Here is a 24,640-nt window from a genome sequence, read left to right on the forward strand (position 1 = left end):
CTTGGACACGAAATTCGAACGCAGAGTTTGCTGTCGGTCGGTGGCGGGACGCTTCTGTTGGTCACGGCGTCAATGGGTGGCCGGAGGTTCACAGCCGAAGCCGCCTCGGTTTAACCAGTGGTCGTTCCGGGGGAGACGGGGTCGTTTCACTTTGCTATTTATTGTGTGTGAGTATCTTTGGCTTTTAATGACTTGGTGAACCCGAGCACCGGGTGGATTCCGTGTTATTTTCTGTGGTCCGCGACTCTTACCTGTGGATCTTGTTACCACAGACGGCTGTGGAGACCGAGTCACTGAGCGTACTTAAAGCGATTCTTGATCAGAAGGGCGTCAAACGTTGTGGGAAGAAGGGTTTGAGAGGGATAATAATTCAGCCGTGATTGAATAGACTCGATGGGCCGAATGGCCTGATTCTGCTCCTTTGTCTTATATTAAGTAGGATGGAAGAGCTGTCTGTTGGTTTCCTTTTTCGCGTGTGTACGAGTTGGTTCGTGGTTTTGGTGAAACCCGCCTGTGTTGTGGTTGAATCACAAACACGAGAAAATCTGCGGATGCTGGAAATCAAAGTACTGCTACAAGGTTTCGGTCCGAAGCGTCGACTGTTTACTCTTTTTCATAGATGCTGCAAAGCCTGCTGAGTTCCTCCAGTATTTTGTGTGTTACATTGTCTTGAGGTTTGAATTTTTGTGTCTGTGGCAAAGGAAAAGTGATAATTCTGAGCACTAGTTCTAGTGACAGTGCAATCCCTGAACCCCTCACTTGCAGAAAAAAGACAGCGACAATAGCAACACATCCCCAACCCTTCCCCCGCAGATAAAACAGCGACAATAACAATCCCTGAACCCCTTACTTGCAGAAAAAAGACAGCGACAATAGCAACACATCCCCAACCCTTCCCCCGCAGATAAAACAGCGACAATAACAATCCCTGAACCCCTTACTTGCAGAAAAAAGACAGCGACAATAGCAACACATCCCCAACCCTTCCCCCGCAGATAAAACAGCGACAATAACAATCCCTGAACCCCTCACTCTCAAAAAAACCCAGCAACAGTAGCATCAAAAATCTGCAAACCACACCCCCCCCCCCCAAAATCACTCACCTGCCAATTGGCCACAAGAAAGAAAATATCAAAAGAACTGAAGGACACCAATATAAAGCACAGAAATCTCATAACATCGAACAGTCCTTCTGTGACTCAGAGCTCGCTCCTGGTCCTAACCTGTGTCACTAAAGCAAAATCCTTGCCTAATCACCTGTTCTTGATCAGATTAAATATCTGGGAGGGGAGACTGGAGAAGTTATCTATGCCTCTTTTCCTTGGAGTAGAGGAGGTTAAGATGGGACATGATTGAAGCATATACTGAGATAGGATAAACTAAAGGAGAACTCTCTCCACCCCTCTAATCACAGATGGATAAAACAAGAGGGCTTGCCTTAATGTAAGGGGGTTCCTTTTAGGAGGAGATAGGAGGGGCAGCTTCATGCAGATGGTGATTAGTATCTGGAATGCCTGAGAGAATGGTTGAAACTGGTTTGACGACAGCTCTTAAGTAGTACATGGATGATCTCTTCAAACACTTAGGCGCAGAGTATAATGAACCAAGTGCTAGGTGATGGGTGTCTATAGGTTGACATGATGATTTGTGCCAAATGGCATATTTCTATGCTGTATTATTGAGTAGGGAAAATAGATGAGGGCATGTGAAAAAAGATGGGTTAAATTTCAACCTTTTGAGGTAAGGAGCATCACCCATAGAAATATGATATTATTCTGATCATGAATGTTCTAGCTACTTTGGAGACACCAAAAGTCCAAGGTAGCCTTGTGTTGGGCATGTTTTGTGGATGCTGGAGAGGTAAGAAGAGGGGACATTGCAATATTGATTAGAGGAACCTGTTCAGACATGTTCTCTAATAAGACCATATTGGTAGAAGTTAGAAGTAAGGAAGAAGCATTTACTTGGAGCCTTGTACTATAACCCCAATAACAGTCAGTGGGAGACAAAATGAAGGAAGGCACAAGAACAATTAAGTTATAATCCAGTTTACTCTGTGCACAAGTACAGTGAGGTACAGGTACAGTGAAAAACTTGTAGCAGCATCCCTGGCACAAAGATTTTCTGACAACACACAAAACACTGCCACAGGACAGTGAAGGAGGAGGATTGGTTACTGCAAATTATGACACATAGCTGTGAGGAATTTTAACTTCCCCTGTATTGACTGGTGGTTTCTTATTGTGAGGGGCTGAGATGGGTCTAAATTTGTACAGTGTTTTGGAGCCAATGCCAAGGTGATCATTCCTGAGAAAGAACTGCCCTAGACCTAATCTTGAAAAGTGAAACTGGGCAAGTGTCAGTGGAGAAGCATTTTTGGGAATAATTATGTAAATTTCAAAGTAGTTCAGGTGAAAGGTGAGGATGTCCTTCAAGTAGGGGTCCTAAGCAGGGGGAGAGTCAGTTTAAGAAGAGCCAGTTGATTAAGGTAAATTAAATTTGTGGGTAAAACAACATCTAGCACTCTTTTCAAAAGGGAGATGGTGAGAGTTCAAGGCCAACTGTTTCCCATGAGATTGTAAGATAAAGATGGCATGATTGGGAACCTTGAATAATAAGCAATGTTGAAGGGGTGGGGTGAAACAGAAGTATATGAAAGGTATGGATTAAAGTTCAAGCTTACCATATACTATTTTGAGATGTTTGCTCGCAATATTTAGCATTTACAGGAACAAAGAATTGCAATAACATTTTATAAATGTCTATACATAACAGATAAAGATTGACAAGCAACCAATGTGCAAAAGACAAACTGATAATAAAATTAATACTGTGAAAGTAAGTTGTAGAATGTTCTTGAAAGTGAGTCTGTAGGTTGTGGAATCAGTTCTTAGCAGTGGTGAAGAAAGTTATTCACACTTGTTCAGTAAGATAACAACTTTTCCTGAATCTGGTGGTGTGGGTCCTAAAGCTCCTTTTCTTCCTTCCTGAAAGCAGCAGTGAGAAAAGAGCATGGCCATGATGATAGCTGTTGTGTTCTTGTGACAGGGCTCCATGCAAGTGTGCTCAATGGTGGGGAGTGTTTTTCTGTGATGGACAGTGCTGTGTCCACCACTTCCAATAGACTATTCCATCCATGGGCATTGGTGTTCCCATGCCAGGCCACGATGCAATCCGACAGGATACTCTCTACAATGCATCTACGTTCAGTGTTTGGTGATGTATAGCATAGGCAACTGAAAAAAGTGTACCTTTTGGAATATAGAGTGTCGGACATGGAACAGTATGGGCCCTATAGCCAACAATATTGTGTTAACCAATAATCTACTTCATGATTGGTCTAACCTTTCCCTCCTACACAGTCCATAATCCTCCACTTCTCTCAAATCCATGAGCTTATCTAACAGTCTTTAAAATATCACTGTTGCCTCAGCCTCTGCCACCACCACCGGTCGTGTTCAGGTTGCACCTGAGTACCTCTGTTTCCAATTTATGTGATGCACCATCAATAACTCTGAGACATGGGTTAAGGTAGGCTTTTATAGGCTGGAAGAAAGCACAAGCAGCAAGTGACTACCACACAACATCCTGGAGACTGAGGAACGGTCTGTGCCTACAATCGCCTTTATACCGGGGTATGTGGGAGGAGCCACAGGAGCAGTCAGCGGGGGGGGGGGGGGGGGGGGGGGGGGCGTGTCCAGACAGGTATATGTAGTTTACCACATTATGCTCCCCATTTCCTGCCTAATACCATTATAATTAACCCTCCTCCAATCAAATCTCACCAACTTTCTAATTTATCTGCTGCTATCCTTAACCATAGCTATCCAAAAGATCATGGAGTTATGGTTACTATCTCCAAAATGCTCGCCCACAGAGGTCTGTCGCCAGACTAGGTTCATCGCCTCATGTTAGATGCAGTATGGCCTCTTCACTAGGCTTCCTGTCCACATACTGTGTCAGGAATCTTTCCTGTATGCATTAAACAAATTCTGTTCTAACTAAACCAAGGGTTTCTAACCTGGGGTCCACTGACTCCTCAGTTAATGGTAGGGGTCCTAACCATTTTTAAATCTAAACCTTCAGTACCAAGGAGATGCCAATCAATATTGGGGAAGTTGAAGTTACCTGTGACAATAACTTAATTTTACACTTTTCCAAAACAGAATCTGCCTACTAATCTGCTCCTCAGTGTTTCTGTTGCTATTGTGTGTGTGTGTGTGGTGTCTATCGATTACTCCCAATCATGTTATTGCTCCCTTCCTGTTTCTGACTTCCACCCACACTGACTCAGTAGAAAATCCCTCCTCAATATCCTCCCTTTCTGCATCTGTGATACCATCACTGAATTACGGTCACCCCCCCCGCCCCATCCTTTACCTTCTGTCTCTTTTAAAACACCTAACCCCAGAATATCATGCAGCAAATCCTGCCCTTGTGACAGTCAAGTGTCTAATTGCTTTGTAGGAGAGTGTTTAATCAGGAAATTGGGAGGGTTAAAAAGGCCCCACAAAGTACCCGTAGTCTTGTGTGCCAGTGACTCAGATTCAGATTTATTTCTCACATGTACATAGAGTGAAATGCATCATTTGTGTTAACCAACACCCAAGAATGTGCTGGGCCAGCCCACGAATGTTGCCTCTGATTCTGGTGCTAACATAGCAACAAAACAACAAAACAAAACAAGCCCCTTCCCTCCCTCCCCCACCCACACATGGACTGGCTTTTAGTCCTCCAGCCTCTGGCCATCTGGCTTCAACTTCCAGATTTCTGATCAATCTTTGGGCTTCGAACTTTGGCCGATGACAGGAAACGAACTCGGGGCTTATCGACTCACTGGTCCTCATGCCTCCGATCCCAGTACCCACCAACCTGGGACGCCCCAAGAGCCACAGATGTCCTTTGACGCATGTCCACATTGCTGGCCTTTGAATGTGGAGCATAGACCTAGACTCTGGATGTCTTTTCCCATGTCCATATCACTGATAAATCCAAGAACATTAGGAGAAAGAGGGTAACCAAGAAATGAGCAAGTACATCTTAATCCCCCAAAGTGATGGTGGCATATGTACTGATGTGACCTTCTGATCTATATTTATTGAGGAAAACAACATGGTGGTGTAAGGGTGGAGATATGATAGAATTATACTAAATTGATTAACATTGACAGGAGAAAATGTTTCCCCCATTACTGTCAAATACCAGTGAACATAGATAGAGGATGAATTTTTCTTTTCCATAATGTTTGGAATCTGGAATGTTATGGCCTGATGGCTGATGGAAATGTGTACTTGTTCATTTAATAATGATCACTTGAATTGCCAAGGCATAGAAACCTACAATTTAAGAACTGGTAAATGGGACTGGTGCAGATGAGTACTTGGTGATCAGAATTCTGAAAGCCAACTTGCCATTTGCCTTCCTAATTGCTCACTATTCCTACACATTAGCTTTCAGTAACTTGTGTACAACAGTCATCTCTCTTCATCCATCCACATTTCTTGTTCTTTCACCATTTACAAAAACAGACAAAGCAGTAGTACCTCATTTCTTAACTTTGTTCACCTATAAGGCATAGGTGCAGATTTAGGCCACTTGGCTCATCAAGTCTACCTTCTCCCCACAGTCTTTGATGCCCTTGCTATTCAAGAACCTTTTATCCTCTGCTTTAAATATACCCAATGACTTGGGCTCCACAATTGAATGTGGCAATGACTTCCACAATTCACCAGTCAATGGCTAAAGAAATTTCTCCTCATCTCTGCTCTAAAGGGACATGCTTGTATTCTGAGTCTGTGCCCTCTGATCTTGGACTCTTCCCCTGTAGGAAACCTCTTTTCCACATCCACTCTATCTAGGCCTTTGAATATTCGATCTGTTTTAATAAGATTCCTTCCGCCCCCCCCCCCCCAAACCCCAAGCCTTCAAACATTCCTAGGGTCATTCATGTGAGCCTCCTCTGGACTTCCTCCAATGCTTTATGAAGTCTCTGCATTAAATCCTTTTATACTGTGTTCTTACTGCCCATTATGCCACTGGTGTTTAGGGCAGTAATGGAGGTCCTCCATCTCAGGCAGTATTCAGGGCTTGCTTCATCATGCCTTAGCTTTCTCTGTTTTCACTACTGGCAATCATGCATGTCCCGGGTGGAGACTCAGGAATACCATTGCACTCAGATGGAGAAGGATTCTTCATTGTTGTTTCCATAACAATTTTATTTTACCAGTCAGAGTTGTTAGCCTTGAGCTGAACCCTTGAACTTGGAGGACCAGTGGCCTCTATTCTTTGATGCTACCAAGAGCCAAAGAATAAAGCCCAAACTACAACCAAGTCTCTAAACCCAATGACACGGTTAAGGTCCTCTTGAAATGAATGCTAACATTGTGTTTGCCTTCCTTATATTGACTCAGCCTGCAAGTTAACCTTTAGGGAATCCTGTACTAGGATTACCAAGTCCCTTTGGACTTATGATTTCTGAATTTGTTCCCTCCTTAGAAACACCTTGGTTTTTTCTGACAAAGTGCATGATTATACATGTCCCTACATTATACTCCAACTACCACTTTGTCCATTCTCCTAATCTGTCCAAGCCTTTCTGCAGGCTCCCTGTTTCCTCATCACCTTCTGGGTATCCACCTATCTTTGCAGTGTCTCCAAACTTCCCCCCCCCCCCCAAGCCATCAGTTCCATCATCCAGATCATTGAATATAATGTGAAAAGAAGTGGGTCCAACACCAAACCCTGTGGAACATCACTAGTTACCAGCAGCCAACCAAGAAAGGCCCCCCTTTGTTCCCACACTGCCTGCTGCCAGTCAGCCATATATCCATGCCAATATCTTTACTGTAATATCATGGGCTCTTAGCTTGTCTTGTTTAGCAGCTCCATGTCGTTGCCCACACCCTCTGCTCGTCCAATACTTCCAGAATCCTCTTTACATCCTTGTCACTACCCGGATTCTCGACTACTTTGTCTTCAGAAATGTTATATATGATCCCTGCTGCCAAATCATCCACACATTAAATATTTGGCCTCCAGGTACTCGGTTAGTAGAAGTACCCGTTTGTCTTTCTGCCGGCATATGTAGTTCTCGTTTTTCTTTTGAAAGGAGCGTCGCTTCAGAGTACAGTACAGTACCTACTTGAGGTAAAGAGCGGAGTTTCTTTAGAACTTGTCAGTACTTTGGAAGCGATTACTTGGGCTTTTGTCTGCTAGAAACGGACAATTTTAATCGTTTTGTACAGAGTAATTGCTTACGTGACGAAATGGGCAGTTTTTAATGAATTACTAATCTCTATGCGATGGTTTAAAGAGCAGGGTGTTTGTTGACAGTTGCTTTTTTGTTTGGCGGTCATTTAAACCTCGTTTAGCGGGCAAATGCAAACAGCTGGCTTGCATTGGAGTGGCGCAAAATTCAAATCCAAACGAGGGAACCTGCGGAAAAAAAGCTTCGCGTGGAGACAGCATCTGGTTCCCAAGACGATGGGCGGGGGTTGGAGCGGCCGAGCGCGTTCTGGGCTCGTTACCATCACAAATTGCCCATTTGCAGCACCAGTTCTCTCTCTACCCACCCTTGCTCGAGGCTCCCGGTGTTACAAATCAACGCAGTGTTCCTCACCAGTTACAATTAACCGTGTCACTCTACGCGACAGCTCACTGTGTGCGCGCTAGCTGCTCAAAGCAGTAATCGGAGCGATTCATTCTGAAAGGTGACTTTCCTTTGGAATTTGTCATTTAGAAAAAAATCAGCTATACTTGGGTTAAAAATGTGCCAGTGTGTTTTCGGTTTATTTTCCCTTTTGTAGTGCCCACTTCAATATCTTCATCCTATTTTAAAGGGGTATTGCACTCCAATCGGGAAAAACGGTGGTAATATTCTATACTCGCGAACTTTCTCAAAAGTAATGGTTAAATTTTCTAGAAATCAACCTACACGCCCTCCGACTGCTACATTCCAGGATGTTGGAATTCATGTTAAAGGGACGTACTGAAGCTCTCTGCAGCCACCTCAAGGGCTAGGTGGAGAAGAACCCTGAACTGTTCTCCTTCCGCTACTGAAGAGGCAGAGGCCGGGTGGGGTGAGGATTGTTGTAGAAATGTACAATTATTGTAGAAATGTACCCACCCCAGGGGGCCACATGAGTAGCAACCGCCCTATTGGTTTCAAGAAATGTATTATAACACGACTTGGAGCATTAACTGTGAATGTAAGAATGAAAAGGAAATGAACAGTATTATTGTAAATATTTTAAATTATGAATGGTTTATTTTTATTTTAAAAAAAAAAGTCCATTAGTATCCCCTTTACCCCTGCTCAGTTTCATTGTTTGTATTGGGATAAATTCAAACTTTTTCACATATGACTTACTCCTGCACCAGTAAGTTTATTAGCAGATTATTTCTCCACCCTCGGGTTATCAATATAGACTAAGGAAAGCTGTTCGCCCCATCTGCCCTGCATAGCTGATTGCAAACTATTGTTACAGTGCTATCAGGAGTTAATGACTAAAAGTCTCTTGGGTGGTTTGTGCAAATAATATAGCATGTTTGGAGGTGGTCCAGAGATGGGTCTGTGATTAGTCTGCATGTTTCAGAGAGAAGGTTCAAGAGTAACTTTCCAAAGAGGAAGGGAATTGAAGAGTAGGTGCATGTTGTAAGATCAGTGAGTGTAGGATAGACACAAGTTGGATTGCTCTTTGCTTGTGTTTTGAAAATTAATGCCATATCTCAAATATAACATCAGCATGCAGTTGAAACTGGGCAACAAATGTTAACTTGATGTAAGTGGTGGACTCTCCCCCTTGATTAACATGAGTGATGTAACTTACACAAACTAGCATCAGTTCACTGGGAACATTTTATTGCATTATGCTCATTCAATTCTTGCTTTCCAATCGAGGAGTTGTCATATTTTTAATCATCAATGAAAACTTGTACTATATCTCAGTAGTTTGAAACTAGATCTTAATATTAGTAAATGTATAGCATCTACTGTTGATTCAAGGTAGATTTTATTTTCCCTCACTAGGCTTTATTTACTATCTGGTACCCTAATGAGCACAAATTTAGAAGATTTTGTCTTTTGTGGTAACCAGAAGAAAGGAAAGGGCAGATTTAACTTGTAGCTTGGTATATTTGGTTAGTTTTAAAAGTAGTCTTGCACATAATTGCATCAGGGCAAGAAATGACCACTTGGTGTGTTTCATTCAATTAGTTCAGTATGTTTGTGGCCATCTCAGGCTACATCCACACTAGACAGGATAATTTTGAAAATGCCGGTTTCAGGTAAAAATGATAGGCATCCACACTATCCATTTTTTAAAATATCTCAATCCACATTGAAACAGAGATATCGGCAAATCTCCTCCTACTGCGCATGCGCAGGACACATCTACCGAAAACAAGCAACATGTTTGGTGTCGAATCTCACCGTGAAAGACGGTGCGAGTTTTTTCAGTTACAGACTAGAAAAACTTAAATGATGGGCAGCTGTTGGCTCTCGAGCAGGAGAACTTAAAAGTAAAACGAAACAAATACTGAAGTGTATGGAGGCAACAGACAAGGAGTTCACGGACAGATTAACCCAGTTGACGACGAACATTGAAAAACTGACTCTGTTGCATTAATAAAGCACCTTGTTAAATGTGTAAAACATGTCTGCATCAGTATTATCTTGTATTTCCATACAATGTTACATTAGGCTGTTAGACATCTATTGTCAGAGAAGTACTTGCATAAATAGGTAAACCACCTTCATACAAGCAAGGACAGAAAACAGGGCAAAGTGAGTATACTTATTTATTAAGTTATGGGTCAAAGTAATTGGTGAGTAGATTTCTAACTCTTCTGGCTTCAGTCTCGTTGCCGTCTGTTCTGAAATTGTTAGGTTGCGTTCAAGAAAACAATGAAATGGCGCGCAGCCATCTGACAGCGTTTTCAAAAGTCTCCAGTTACCCTGTCCACACTGATCTGCCCAAGCAGCGTTTTCAAAATTACACACCCTAGAAAGCGTTTCTGAAAAGCTTCGGTTACGGATTTATCCAGTGTAGTGTGGACATAGCCTCAATTACCTTTGCACTTTAGCACTTCATGCCTGTATATGGACACGTTTGCAACATTCCCATTCCAGGTAGCTAGACACCTTTTTTAAGAAGTAAATCTTAATGGTTCAAACTATTTAATCTTCATCCTCTTGTCACTGTCAATAATGTATTTCATGTTCTCTAGAGCCCCTCACCCCATGCAGAAGGATTGAGCCCACAAACATTGTTGTGTGAACCAGTAATCTTAAATTGAAGGGCAGTTGAAGCATTTTGTACACAGCAAGTTTTGTAAAGCAATGTCTCAAAGCAGAAATAGTTACAGTCCCCACTTGGAAGTTTTCATGTTTTGTTTTACAACATTGAATCACAGTAGATTTAATATGGCTTTTTGACACTGATCAACAGAAAGTACTGTGTCAAAGTGAAAACAAATTTCTACAAATTGGTCTAAATTTATTATAATTGTTGAACAATAATTGATTGCATAATTATTACCCCCTTCAAGTCAGTATTTATTAGATGCACCTTTGGCAGTAATGATTGCCTTGAGTCTGTGTAGATTGGTCTCTATCAGCATGGCACATCTGGACACTAATTTTCCCCATTCTTCTTTACAAAATTGTTCAAGCTCTCTCAGATTGTGTGGGGATTATATGTGAACAGCCTTTTTCAAGTCCAGCCACAAATTCTCAATTGCATTGAGGTCCGGTCTCCATCTAGGCCACTCTAGGACATGTTTAGTTGTTTTTAAGCCATTTGTATGTAAATTTGGCTTTATACTTGGTCATTGTCTCGCTGAAAAACAATCTTCTCACAAGTTGCAGTTCTCTTGCAAACTGCATCATGTTTTTGTCCTGTATTTTCCTGTATTTTCCCTGCATTGTTTACTCTCTACTTCCACAAGGCTTTCAGGGCCTGCTGCAGTGAAGCATCCCCATAGCATGATGCAACCACCACCATGCTTCATGGTAGGGATAGCATGTTTTTGATGTGCGATGTTTGGCTTACCCCAAACATAGCATTTAGTCTAATGACAAAAAGTTCAATTTTGTTTTCATTTAAACTATAGAAGCTTATTCCAGCTTTCTTCAGGGGTGACTCCCACATACCTTCTGGCAAACTGAAGCCCAGATTTCATGTGAGTATTTTTCAACAATGGCTTTCTCTTTCCCACTCTTCCATAAAGCTGTGACTGGTGAAGCACCCTAGCAACAGTTGTATGTGCAGTCTCTCCCATCTCAGCCACTGAAGCTTATAACTCCCCCAGAGTTGTCACACTGGTAAAGCTTCCTCACTGTTGAGTACATCTACACAAAATGTCATTAGGAAAGCAGCATCCATTATCAAGCACCCCTATCATCCAGGATGTGCTCTCTCAGGAGTATGAGAGCCTCAGGACCCACACTGCCAGGTTGAGGATTCTCGATGGTCTCTCACTAGTCCCCTTCATGCACGGTCATTCAGTTTGAGGATGGCCTGGTCTAGACAGATTTACAGCTGTGCCATATTCTTTTAATTTCTTGATGATTGACTTGGCTGTACTCCAAGAGATGTTCAGTGACTTGGAAATTTTCTTGTATCCCTCTCCTGATTTGGGCTTTTCAATAAGCTATTCACACCATTGCTTGGAGTGTTCCTTTGTCTTCATAGTGTAGTTTTTGCCAGGATCCTGACTCATCAGCACCTTCTACACACAGGTGTGTTTTAACTACAGTCAATTGAAATACTTTGACTGCACACAGATCTCAATTTCACGACTTCTAAAACCAATTGGTAGCACCAGTGATAATTTGTTGTGTCGTATTAAAAGGGTAACTACTTATGCAAACAATTATTTTGTTTTGTATTTGTAGTTTAGATCACTTTGTAGAGATCTGCATTCAGTTTGACATGGAAGTCTTTTCTGATTATCAGTGTCAAAAAAGCCAAATTAAATAGTCTGTGATTCAATGTTGTAGGTAGGCCTCCGTTAGTCTCGATAGACCATGGATTTGCACCTTTGAAAGATTCCAGGGTGCAAGCCTGGGCAAGGTTGTTTTTATGGAATACTGGCAGTTGCCCAAGCTGCAAGTCTCTCCTCTCCACGCCACCAATGTTGTCCAAGGGAAGGGCATTAGGACCCATACAGCTTGGTACCAGTGTCATCACAGAGCAATGTGTGGTTAAGTGCCTTGCTCAAGGTTGCACACACAGCCTCAGCCAAGGCTCGAACTAGTGACCTTCAGCTATCTAGACGAGCGCCTTAACCACTTGGCCACGCGCCAACTTCAATGTTGTAAAATCATCATCATGCCAAGGCTCCCACACTCCTGTTTCAGGTCAAGTGAATCAATTCATTGGTATTCATTTCCAGTTCTGTGGCTGCTGTCTCATCATCATTTGTCTTTGGCTTCCTCTTGCTTTCTTCCCTTCAATCCTTCCCATAATTACCGTGCATTCTAACTCCTCTTTCCTAATCACATGTCCAATGAAGCTATGTTGCCTTTTCATGATCTCATACATTATTTCTCTTTTTGTGCTTGCTCTGTTCATGATATCCTCATTAGATATTTGTTTCATCCATGATATTCTTTGCATTCTCAAAAACCACATCTCTGCTGCTTCAATTCATTTCCTCATATTACTAGATATTGTCCAATATTCTGAACCATATAACATAACGTGATAATGTAAAACAATAAAACATGAAAACTTCCAAGGGGGGTGATTATAGGCACGGTATGTAATTGTTTGGGAAAGGAACTACATGGTAATAGTTCTTTGAGTTCCTTTCAATGCTGCGGTTCAAGGGGGTATGAAAGTTTTTTTTTACTCAGTGATGGATGCCTGGAATAGCTGCCTGATATGGTGGCAGGGGCTAATCTATCAGTGGCTTTTGAGACATTTAGATAGGCCCATGAATATGAGAAAGATGGAGGAAAGTGGGCGTTGTGTAGGTAGGAGGAATTGTTTTTTGGGGATTTCTTGATTTACTTTTTAGCTGGTTCAGTACAATGTTGTTAGATGAAGGGCCTGTTCCTGTGCTGTACTCTTCTATGAACCAGCAAAAATATTTGGACTTTTAAAAATTTCATTATTTTTAAAGAACAATTGGTGGAATAAAACCATATAATTTAATAAGGAAATTATTAAGAGCAACAAAATTCATATCTACCCAATGTACCACAGTTATTAACAAGAATTTACGTTTTGGATAAAGATAGAAAAATTAGCTTTATTTTTCACACTTACTTCAAAACATGCAGTGAAGTGCGTTGTTTGAGTCAAATCTGCACGGATTGTGCTGTGGTTGCCCGCAAGTATCTCTGTGCTTCTGATGCCAACTTAGAATGCCCACAACCTACTAATCCGAACATTGGTCATGTCCTTGGAACATAATGAGGAAACCGGAGGAAGGCCACACGGTCACAGAATACGTACAAACCCCGTACAGACGATGGCAGGAATCAAACCCTGATCGGTGAGCACTAGCACTGCAAAGCAATTGCGGTAATCTCTAGGCTGCTGTGCTGTCAGATCATTGCTGTTCTAATAATGCAAATTCATAAAACTAACTTATGGAATGATGCAAACCTTTTTAAAATGTGTGTGTTTGTTTCTAGGGACTTCTGGTGACATCGTGTAGCCTGTTGTGTCGAGATGTTGAAGTTACTGAACTACTCATATGATCTGCTGACCATCTCTGACCTCCAAGGAGCTAATCCTGAAAAGTTAAAATCCTCTGATGAAGAACCATTCAGGGAGGGTGGCTATAATGAAGGAAAAAGTGAAGTACACTCACTTAAATATTTCAATGGAGCCATACAGGAGCTTGGTTCCCATACTGTTGCTGTATCTCCAGTAGTGGGAAAGGAAAGACAGTCCTGTAGTGCAAAGGCCTTTTCTATTGAAAGAAGGCTCGATGGGAAAAGAACCAACTCTCTTTCACCAATTTCATTTGAAACTCCTAGGAGAACTGGCAAGACAATCACGTTGCGGCGGAGACTTCTTGAGTCCCACCTCTCAAGTGAAAAAGTGCAGTTGCACAAAACTGTTCAATCCTCTGTGGCTGTTACAGAAGAATGGCCTTACACCAGACCATGTGATAAATTGTCCTTTTCAGATAGCTCATTAAATTCTCCTGGAGACTTGAAATTTGAAGGTTTATCAACCAGTGCTCCAAGTGATGAAAGTGGTGCTTCATGTAGAACTAAAAGGTATTTGTTTGCACAACAGCGAACCTCCACAATAGATGATCTAAAGTGTAAAAATTGGTTAATTTATGAAAATGCATCTTCTGATCAATGCACTTCATTCAGTAAACTTGACCTCAGCAGTTTCTCTTGCTCCGAAGATTGTGGTGAATGCACCCTGTCTGAATCCTTTGTAACACCAGCTAGACAGGGAAAATTCAATCTGGTCACATCTGGAGGTGACCAGTTTGTTACTCCAGTAAATTTCAATGTAAATCTGTCAACAGGAAAAATGTTACAAAGAACTCTGTCACAGGATAAATTGGATACCTCAACAGAAGACAGTGGGTATAATTCGGTTGGTTTGGAAAAATCATCTGATTCCTTCTCAAATGAGAATTCCTTTCAAGAATTGATGAAAAATCAAAAAAAACCTAAGATGCAAGATTCTAAGAGGTCTGTTAGACAATTGGAAAGAACTAAGCGTCTGTCCACTCTCAGTGAGCGTGGCTCCCAATCTGAGACTGAAGATGAACACAAAGGAATTCTTCCAAAGGGGTCAAATTACAAACTAAAATCTCCTAGTAAAGATGATGTGTTGGTCTTTGAAGAAAATATTTGGGAGGACTCTCTAAAACTTGGGAATTTGTCTCATACTCCTGCGTTGCAGTTAATACAGGAATTGTGCATGAGGAAAAAAAGGTCAAAAAATATCACCAGTAAGGATGAGAATGGGTTTGAGGAAAAGGCACTAGGTGAATCTATGCCTTCACTGCGTGGACTAATTGGCCGAAAAATGGGCTTAGAAAAAGTGGATATTCTGAAAGAACTATTGAACAGGAACTTGACGCATGTTCTCAATATAATTTTGTATTGCTTCACTATAGAAGATATCTGCAGGTAAGATTGGAGGAATGCAAATTGGTTTCTCCAAGTCTTTAGTCTATTTCCTCTTTGCTTTCCTGCGCCTGCACCCCTTCGTAAGAAGTCCTTCAAAGCATTTTAATACTTTGAGCTTGGATGTAAACTTAATATCATAAGACCATAAGACATAGGAGCAGAATCCGGCCATTTGGCCCATCGAATCTGTTCCGCCATTTAATCATGGCGGATTTTTTTATTCCTCAATCCCATTTTCCAGCCTTCTCCTCGTAAATTGCAAATATTCAGACTCTTGAAGTAATAAAAGGAATGTATATGATCTTTCATACCTTAAGTTTTAATCTCACTATCTACGAGGGGTGATTGATAAGTTCGTGGCCTAAGGTAGAAGGAGTCAATTTTAGAAAACCTAGCACATTTATTTTTCAACATAGTCCCCTCCTACATTTACACACTTAGTCCAGCGGTCATGGAGCATACGGATCTTGGACCTCCAGAAAGTGTCCAGGGATGGGTGATTGATAAGTTTGTGGCCTAAGGTAGAAGGAGATGAGTTACACAGCTCTCATTACATGCACATGCAGGTCAACTCTTTGAGTGATGAGGCAGAAAGTTTGAAGTTAATAGCTCATCTCCTTATACCTTCGGCCACAAACTTATCAATCACTCCTGAGGAGTTATTAACTTCAAACTTTCTGCATAATCACTCAGAGTTGAACTGCATGTGCATGTAATGAGAGCTGTATAACAATCTCCTATCTTTCCATGAACTTATCAATCACCCATCTGTGGACACTTTCTGGAGGTCCAAGATCTGTATGCTCCACAACCGCTGGACTAAGTGTGTAAATGTAGGAGGGGACTATGTTGAAAAATAAAAGTGCTAGGTTTTCTAAAATTGACTCCTACCTTGGGCCACGAACTTATCAATCACCCCTAGTACATTAGGTACCTTTTTATAAGAACTTTTTGTACTTAGGGCTGCTTCCTATCTTCCTAATTCCCCATCTACTACCCTCTCTAGCTTCCAACTTCAACATTTAGTTAACTGTACTTGTCATTACACTGCTGCAAAATTTTGGAGACATGGAATAGAGGCTTTTTTTAAAGGAAGATATAACTAATGACTAGAAAAGATTTTACAAGTTGCGTACATCAGCATGAACCTTAAGCCTTTGACATCTTAAATGGAGGTGATTATCATAGCCTATTCTAAATATTGTTTTTCCTAACTAGACAGAAGTGGTAAGAAAATTCACTCAGTGGCCACTTTAATAGGTACAGGAGACATGTGCACTCAGCAGTGCTCGTCTGCACACCACTGTTGTAAAGCATTATTGAGTTGCTGTTTTCTTCATGTCATCTTGAACCAGTCTGACCATACCCCTGACCTCTCTCATTAATAAGGCATTTTCACCCAAACTGCTGTTCACCGGATATTTTTTGTTTTTCACAGCATTCTCCGTAAACTCTAGACTGCTGTGTGAAAATCTCAGGAAATCGGCCGTGTCGGGATACTGAAGCCACCCCATCTAGCTCCAACAATCATTCTACAATCAAAGTCACTTAGATTACATTTCTTTCCCATTATGATATTTGGTTAGAATGGTAACGGGACCTTTTGATCATGTCTGCATGGTTTAATGCATTGAGTTATTGCTGCGTGATTGGCTGATTAGATTTTTGCAGTAACAAGCAGGTGTGAAACTCCACCTAGTGAAGTGGTCGCTGAGTGTATAGGTCACCTCTGGGTTATGGCCACCCTACATATTAATACATTCACATTTTAAATTGTAAAGCTGAACTTGGATACATTCATCTCTGGAAATGGCAGAACTAGTTTTCTCTCTCCCTGCCAAAGCGTCTCGGTCCGAAACATCGAATGTAATCTTTTCCACAGATGCTGCCTGGCCTGCTGAGTTCCTCCAACATTGTTACTTCCTCTCCCTTCTGTTTTAGTCATTGTTCAGTCTTGTGTGCTTGATACCTTTTCATACCAATACTGTGAAGGTATGGCTACAATTTTGTGTATTTTCTGAGTTGCATACAAAATCATCTTGTGGGTGTCTATAAAGTTGGAAACGGGGACAGTTTTTTAATAACAATAATGCGCACTTTTTAAAATGCTTAAAAACAAATCAATGTTATACACTTGTTTAAATCAGATCCAGCAAACTGGCTGTTGTTCTTGTTGCTCTGGACTAATACAATGTGTCCTGATGAAAGGTCTCGCCCTGAAATGTTGACTGTTTATTCATCTCCATTGAGGTTGTGTGACCTGGTGTGTCTGGCAGAATTTATTGTATTTGATTTGATATCTTTTTGTTAATCTTGAGCACTCTTGCAATACTCGGTTCTTCAGTGCTTTAGGTCTCCCTGATCTCTCACACAACAGGTTGATGTAATAAACTAAAAGTAGGCTTAATATTTTATTTCATCAAGTCCTCAAACAAAAGTGGGGACTGTAATTGCCATCCATGTTCAGATGAACAAATGCACTTCATATTTCATCAATGGTCAGAGTGACTCCTGCCAACTCAATAAGTGATAAAATAAATCTGCTCTGCCCATCTGCAGTTATTGTTGATTGATGTGGTTCACTGAGCATTACATCAGGTCCAAAATCATCAATACTTTGCATGACTTGTGCACAGAAACTTGTTTTGTCACTTTCATTTCCCTGTAGACCTTTCACTTTAAATATCATCCGGCAGTAGTGCAGGTTACCCACTAAATGCACAAGTTTTTGTCTTTATTTTGCAAATTAAATTCTTGCCTTCAAATAAGAGTATGGAAAGTGAGCAAAGTCTGGAAGAAAGTCATCAAGCAAGACCAAATGCTGTGTCTCAGAAGAAAGCAGTATCTGAATGAAGTTCAAAATCACAGAATGGTATGTTTCTTTATATAATCTTTAAAGATTCTTTGTAGATAAATCATCTCTTTTAGTTTAGAAAATCAATGAGCTATTTGCCGTAAATGTGTCACTTTTGTCCTTGATGTGAAGCAGTGAGTGGTGAACTTGTATTCTTCCCAGCAGGGGGAGCATTTCCATACAAATATCGAATCCAAAATGAAAACTGAAAATTCTGGATATGCTCAGCTAGTCAGGCAACATGTAGAAAGAGATTTTGGCCGGAAGCAGTCTTTGGCCTGAAACGTTAACTGAGTCTCTTTCCACATTGTTGGCTGCATGTTCCCATCACATTCTTGATATATGGTTCATTCAGGGTGGAAGGGAAGTGTAACAGCAATAATTATGACAAATGAAATTAGGCTGCCACTATTCAAGAATCCAATTAACTATCTGCAGAAATCTGATATATCAAGTTGTAAAATAAGCTATTTTGTTCCACAGGAAGTTAAAGTGCATCTGAACATATGATAAATTAATTTCAATCAATTGGATTAGATATTGATGACTAGTTGAAATTCACAGGTCTCTGAACAGTGTTGTGGGGCAATCCTTGGAACTGATTTGATGGGAGGGGCATGTAGGTTCTGTTTAAAACATAATGCAACAATCTGATAAACAAGCTTTGAGCCAATAATGTTTCAAGGTGATGTGAATTTTTGAATGTGTTTTGCACAAGAGGGTTCTCTAATGGACTTTTAATCATGGGTATAATGGGCAAAGGGAATGGCAGAGGTTTATTGAAATGACCAGCTAAATGCTTATTCCGGACATAGCTAGTCTTGGACTGAATAGCTGAAGATTTTAAATTTGTAAACGGACACCAGGTCACTTGGCAAGCTTGTCTGCATTCAATGTGGGAGAATATCAAGAAATGAATTCTTTCTATTACTGCATCAATTTGTTATTTAATTTGTGATGTTTCTACAGGAGAAAGTTATCTGTAAGTGTTTTGAAATGTTTGATTTTTAGATTTGTTAACTGATAAATTGCTTGTTCAAATTTTAATATCTCCAATTGGGAATATAAGACCTGAAAATATTTTTTTTTTCACCAGCATAACCAATTTTGGGCCACAGATGTTGAAAACAGACGTAATCACCTAGATCGCCCTGCTTTGAAATCTGTTCAGGCACAGACAAGGGTCTTCACACCAACTCTCTCTACTCGACATGAGCTAACCACTACTGGATACAGTAGTGCTTCCAAGTCAATTAGTAAGCGAGAAGAATTCTTACAGGTAAATGTAAGAAAACCTATTGGAGTTTTTCATAGACAACATTTGAAATTTGCTGAGTTAGCTGGTTTGATAGAAACTGTTTTCATTTAGATTTGTCTCTTTGAGAGATACTTTTAGTAGTATTTGTATAGCTGGTATGGAATTAGCAAAACATGCGAACAGTTTGCACATCAGTATTTCCATCTGGCCTACAAATATTGGTGCACAAACAAAAGAAAGTCTACAGATGCAACACATGCAAAATGCTGGAGGAACTCACTAGGCCAGACAGCATCTATGGAAAAAAGTACAGTTGACGTTTCGGGCCGAAACCCTTCAGCAGGATTGGAGGGAAAAAATGCTGAAGGAATAGCTTTGAAAGGTGGGGGCAAGGTGAGAGAAACACCAAGCAATAGGTGAAACTTGGAGGGTGAGGGATGAAGCAAAGAGCTAGGAAATTCATTGGTGAAAGAGACAGAAGGCCATGGAAGAAGTGGGGGGGGGGGGTGGGAATGCGCCAGAGGGAGGCAATGGCTGGGCAAGGAGAGAATATGAGAAAGGGATAAAGGGATGGGAAATAGTGATTTTGGAGGGGGGGGGAGGCATTACTGGAAATTTGAGAAATCCATGTTCATGCCATCAGTTTGGAGGCTATCCAAATGGAATATAAGGTGCTGTTCCTCCACCCAAAGTGTGGCCTTATCCCGGCATGGAAGAGGCCATGGATGGTCGTATTGGAAGTGGAAATAAAATGGATGGCCATTAGGAGATCCTGCTTGTTCTGACGGACGGAGCATAGATGCTCTGTGAAGCGGTCTCCCAAGGCCACACTTGGGTTGGAGGAGCAACACCTTGTATTCTGTTTGGGTAGCCTCCAACCTGATGACATGAACATTGATTTCTCAAACTTCCAGTAATGCCTCCACCCACACCCCATCACCATTTCCCATCCCCTTGTACCTCCTTCGTGTTGTCTCCTTGCCCATCCATTGCTTTCAAGTCAAGTCACTTTTTATTGTCATTTCGACTATAACTGCTGGTACAGTATATAGTAAAAATGAGACATTTTCCAGGACTATGGTGTTACATGACACAGTACAAAAATTAGACTCTACTACGTTAAAAAAAAACAGAGAAAGCTACACTAGACTACAGACCTGCACTGGACTGCATAAAGTGCACAAAAACAGTGCAGGCATTACAATAAATAATAAACAGGACAGTAGGGCGAGGTGTCAGTCCAGGCTTCGGGTATTGAGGAGTCTGATAGCTTGGGGGAAGAAACTGTTACATAGTCTGGTCGTGAGAGCCCAAATGCTTTGGTACCTTTTCCCAGACGGCAGGAGGGAGAAGAGTTTGTATGGGGGTGCGTGGGGTCCTTCACAATGCTATTTCCTTTGTGGATGCAGCGTGTAGTGTAAATGTCTGTGATGGTGGGAAGAGAGACCCCGAAGATCTTCTCAGCTGACCTCACTATCCGCTGCAGGGTCTTGCAATCTGAGATGGTGCAATTTCCGAACCAGGCAGTGATGCAGCTGCTCAGGATGCTCTCAATACAACCGCTGTAAAATGTGATGAGGATGGGGGGTGGGAGATGGACTTTCCTCAGCCTTCTCAGAAAGTAGAGATGCTGCTGGGCTTTCTTTGCTACGGAGCTGGTGTTGAGGGACCAGGTGAGATTCTACGTCAGTTGAACACCAAGAAATTTGGTGCTCTTAACGGTCTCTACCGAGGAGCCGTTGATGTTCAGCGGGGAGTGGTCGCTTCGTGCCCTCCTTAAGTCAACAACCATCTCTTTTGTTTTCTTCACATTAAGAGACAGGTTGTTGGCTCTGCACCAGTCCATTAGCTGCTGCACCTCCTCTCTGTAAGCTGACTCGTCGTTCTTGCTGATGAGATCCACCACGGTCGTGTCATTGGCGAACTTGATGATGTGGTTCGAGCTGTGTGTTGCAGCACAGTCGTAGGTCAGCAGAGTGAACAGCAGTGGACTGAGCACACAACCCTGGGGGCCCCCGTGCTCAGTGTGATGGTGTTGGAGATGCTGCTCCCGATCCGGACTGACTGAGATCTCCCAGTCAGGAAGTCTAGGATCCAGTTGCAGAGGGAGGTGTTCAGGCCCAGTAGGCTCAGCTTTCCAATCAGTTTCTGATTCTTTGGCTCAACGCTGACTGTACTTTTTCCCCATTGACGCTGCCTGGCCTGCTGAGTTCCTCCAGTAAGTGCTATAGCTACAGAGTGTAGTGCAGAGACAAAAGGTGTAAGGTAAGTTATGAAGTTGAGTGAATCTTGTCATGCTAGGGAACTGTTTAGTAGTTTTATAACAGTACTAAAACTATCATTGACCCTTGGGTTGTGTGCTATCAGGATTTCTTAATGTTCTGCCCCATATCTTTTCCCACATGACAATGTCCGCAGTGGTTTGGGTCTGTTATTGTGTTAGTTGCTTTACCGAAGCAGTGAGAAATGTGGACAGAGTTCATGGAGAGCGGACTGGCTTCAGTGATGTGCTGAACTGTGTCCACAACACTCTGCATCTGCTTTTCGTCATGGAGGGAGCGGTTGCCATAATAAGCTGTAGTATACCACAATGGGATGTTTTCTATGATGTATGAATTAAACATTGGTAAGGGTAAAAGGGGGGTGTGCTGAAAAGTAGTATTTACTGTGTAAATTGAATGTAAACTGAGTCAATTTCTTCCCAAATGAGTACTTGATCAATCCCTAGAACTTGGTGTTCAGTTAAATTTGCGATCACTTGCTTGTTCCTAATTACAATGCAAATACTGGAGGAACTCAGCAGATCAGGCAGCATTAGTGAAGAGGAATAAACAGTCGATATTTTGGGCTGAGAACCTTCAAAACTCAGCCTAAAACTTTGACTATTTATTCCCCTCAATAGATGCTGCCTAACCTGCTGAGTTCCTCCAGCATTTTATGTGTTAATCTAGACTTCCAGCATCTACAGAATCTCTTGTTTACATTTCTAATTGCTTGATTTGTTAGCCTTTAGCTAGAAATTAGTTTTGTCCTTGGCTTTGGCTTTAACCACAATATTTTGCAATGCTTATTCATAGATAGAATTATGATTATTTTTCTCCCTCTTCCCCCAACAAAATGTATTTGGTAACATTAAAGGGTGAAAATTTGGAACCTAAACTGTAAATTGTTGCTACCAGGTTGCCAAGACGTTGTTTAATGATGAGGCTTTAAAGCCGTGCCCACAGTGCCAGTCACCTGCCAGGTACAATCCAATGAAGAAAAGAGGTCTCTGCAGTCGAGAAGATTGCGCCTTTGACTTTTGTACACAATGCTTCTGTGTTTTCCATGGATCCAGGGAATGCAGCAGTAAGTCTGTCAAACACTTTGGCAACAAAGGTGGAACACCAGGAAGTGCTCAAAGCAAGAGGAACTTGCGAAGATTATAAACTTTAAGGAAAATGTAAACTTGTACATGTAAATAGAACCATGCAGACTCCCTAATCCCTTCTAACACTATACTAACAAGGTTTCTTAGTTGTGTGCATATGTATAAACATTTTGAAGACTTTTTAAACTATTTTCAATTTGTACAAATCATTTTTCAGTTAGAGTGGGGGAAAATGTATATCCAAGATTACAAGTTTTCTGATTTTATTTGCTCTAATTTATACATCTGATTTTAGCAAACAATTTTTTGGGGGGGGGGTTGGGTCTTCAGAATAATCATAAGTAATGCTGTCGTGACAGCAAGCCTGCTTCAAAATCACTGCAGTTTTTCAGGTTTCTGAAGGGCACAGTTAAAACAAACTGCATTGTAGTGATTAGTAATGGATGAATTAGAAACTCTAGGTGTACAAAATGTGCAAACTGTACCTATACTCTTATTCTGAGCTCCCTTAATGTTTTCAAAGGCATTGGCTCCATGAATTTCTTCACTGCTTTAAATTCATCTCTCCTTTGTAATTTCTGAAATGTTGACTGCGCAAAATCAAGGCAGCAGGAATGTGTCAAGATTCTTAAGACATTTTGTATATAGTTTTGTACATGTTAAGCCAGTGGACATTTTTAAGTGAATTTTAATGTTACATGCTTAATAAAAGTTTTCATGAAATAGAGTGAATGCATTTTCTTAATTTTTTGGCTGTAAAAGAACTTTCTGCCAACTTTCAAATGCATGCACAGGCATTTTGCATCATTGCAGATGTGACTTTAATTCTTTGGCAAAACTAAATGTTCTTAAATGTGACTCATAAATTTGAAGTTGAAGTATGGCCTAATCAATATCTTATACAAATGTAACATGATGTCCCAGCTCATTCTCAATACTTCTGTTTGTGAAAGTAAGCAATCTACATCCTCCATCTCCATAGTATTTTCAAGCCAGCTAATCTGTATCCTTGGGCAGCCATCCTCACTACATGCTGCTACTCCAGTTCCCCGTGCAAGTTTGCTGTGACACTTTCATTCTCAGAAGTTGTGTCTGTGTCCGTCCACAGCTTGGGGCCTAAGCCTCGATGCCTCCTTGTGCAATTGGGTCCTTGATTTCTGCACTTGCTGACCCCAGTCAGTCATCATATAATAACATATTTAGCCATATAGCCAGCAGTTGTATTGTATTAGGAGGCTGGGGAGATTTGTTATGTCTCCAAAGACTACCAAATTTCTACAGTTGTACCATGGAGAACATTCTTACTGTTGCATCACTCTCTAGTGTGGAGGAGCCATACACAGGATCAGAAAAAGCTGCAAAGGATTGTAAACTCAGCCAGCTGCAATCATGGGCGTAGATTTCATCTTCAAAAGACAATGCCTCTAAAAGGTGGCATCCATCATTAAGACCCCCACCACCCAGGATATGCCCTCTTCTCATTACAATCAAGGAGGAGATACAGGAGCCTGAAGGCACACTCAACATTTTAGGAACACAAACAAAATGCTGGTGGAACACAGCAGGCCAGGCAGCATATATAAGGAGAAGCACTGTCGACGTTTCGGGCCGAGACCCTTTGTCAGGACTAACTGAAAGGGAAGACAGTAAGAGATGGAAAAATAGTAATCTCTTAATATCTTTCCTTTCAGTTAGTCCTGACGAAGGGTCTTGGCCCGAAACGTCGACAGTGCTTCTCCCTATAGATGCTGACCAGCCTGCTGCGTTCCACCAGCATTTTGTGTGTGTTGCTTGAATTTCCAGCATTTGCAGATTTCGTCGTGTTTGCTCAACGTTTTAGGAAAAGCTTTCCCTCTGCCATCAGATTTCATAAATACTACCTCCATATTCTCGCTCTTATTGCACTACTTGTATACTATAGTATAGTTCTTATTGTAATATATTGTATCTATTGTGCTATACTGCTGTCTCAAAAGAAATTGCGTGATGTGTGAGTGATAATAAACCTCATTCCAATTCTGATTACTCTTTTTTCCCAAAAAA

General features: G+C 41.3%; 1 protein-coding gene across 1 annotated transcript; it reads left to right on the top strand.

Moving 5' to 3' along the window:
- Window positions 1–44: 44 nt before the first annotated feature.
- Window positions 45–23,324, top strand: fbxo43 (F-box protein 43). Its single transcript, XM_073055936.1, has 5 exons — window positions 45–167; window positions 13,646–15,115; window positions 17,885–17,987; window positions 19,066–19,248; window positions 22,407–23,324. Exons 2-5 carry the CDS (start codon window positions 13,683–13,685, stop codon window positions 22,653–22,655), a joined length of 1,968 nt encoding a protein of 655 aa, XP_072912037.1. The 5' UTR covers window positions 45–167; window positions 13,646–13,682; the 3' UTR covers window positions 22,656–23,324.
- The last annotated feature ends 1,316 nt before the right edge of the window (window positions 23,325–24,640 follow it).

Source organism: Hemitrygon akajei, chromosome 1, assembly GCF_048418815.1.
Source record: "Hemitrygon akajei chromosome 1, sHemAka1.3, whole genome shotgun sequence".
In the NCBI taxonomy this organism is placed as follows: Eukaryota; Metazoa; Chordata; class Chondrichthyes; order Myliobatiformes; family Dasyatidae; genus Hemitrygon; species Hemitrygon akajei.

Coding starts and splice junctions, on each gene's coding strand:
- fbxo43 (XM_073055936.1), top strand. CDS start 13,683: ATGTTGAAGTTACTGAACTACTCATATGATCTGCTGACCATCTCTGAC. Junction 15,116..17,884: donor ACTATAGAAGATATCTGCAG/GTAAGATTGGAG, acceptor CCTTCAAATAAG/AGTATGGAAAGTGAGCAAAG. Junction 17,988..19,065: donor AAGTTCAAAATCACAGAATG/GTATGTTTCTTT, acceptor TTTTTTCACCAG/CATAACCAATTTTGGGCCAC.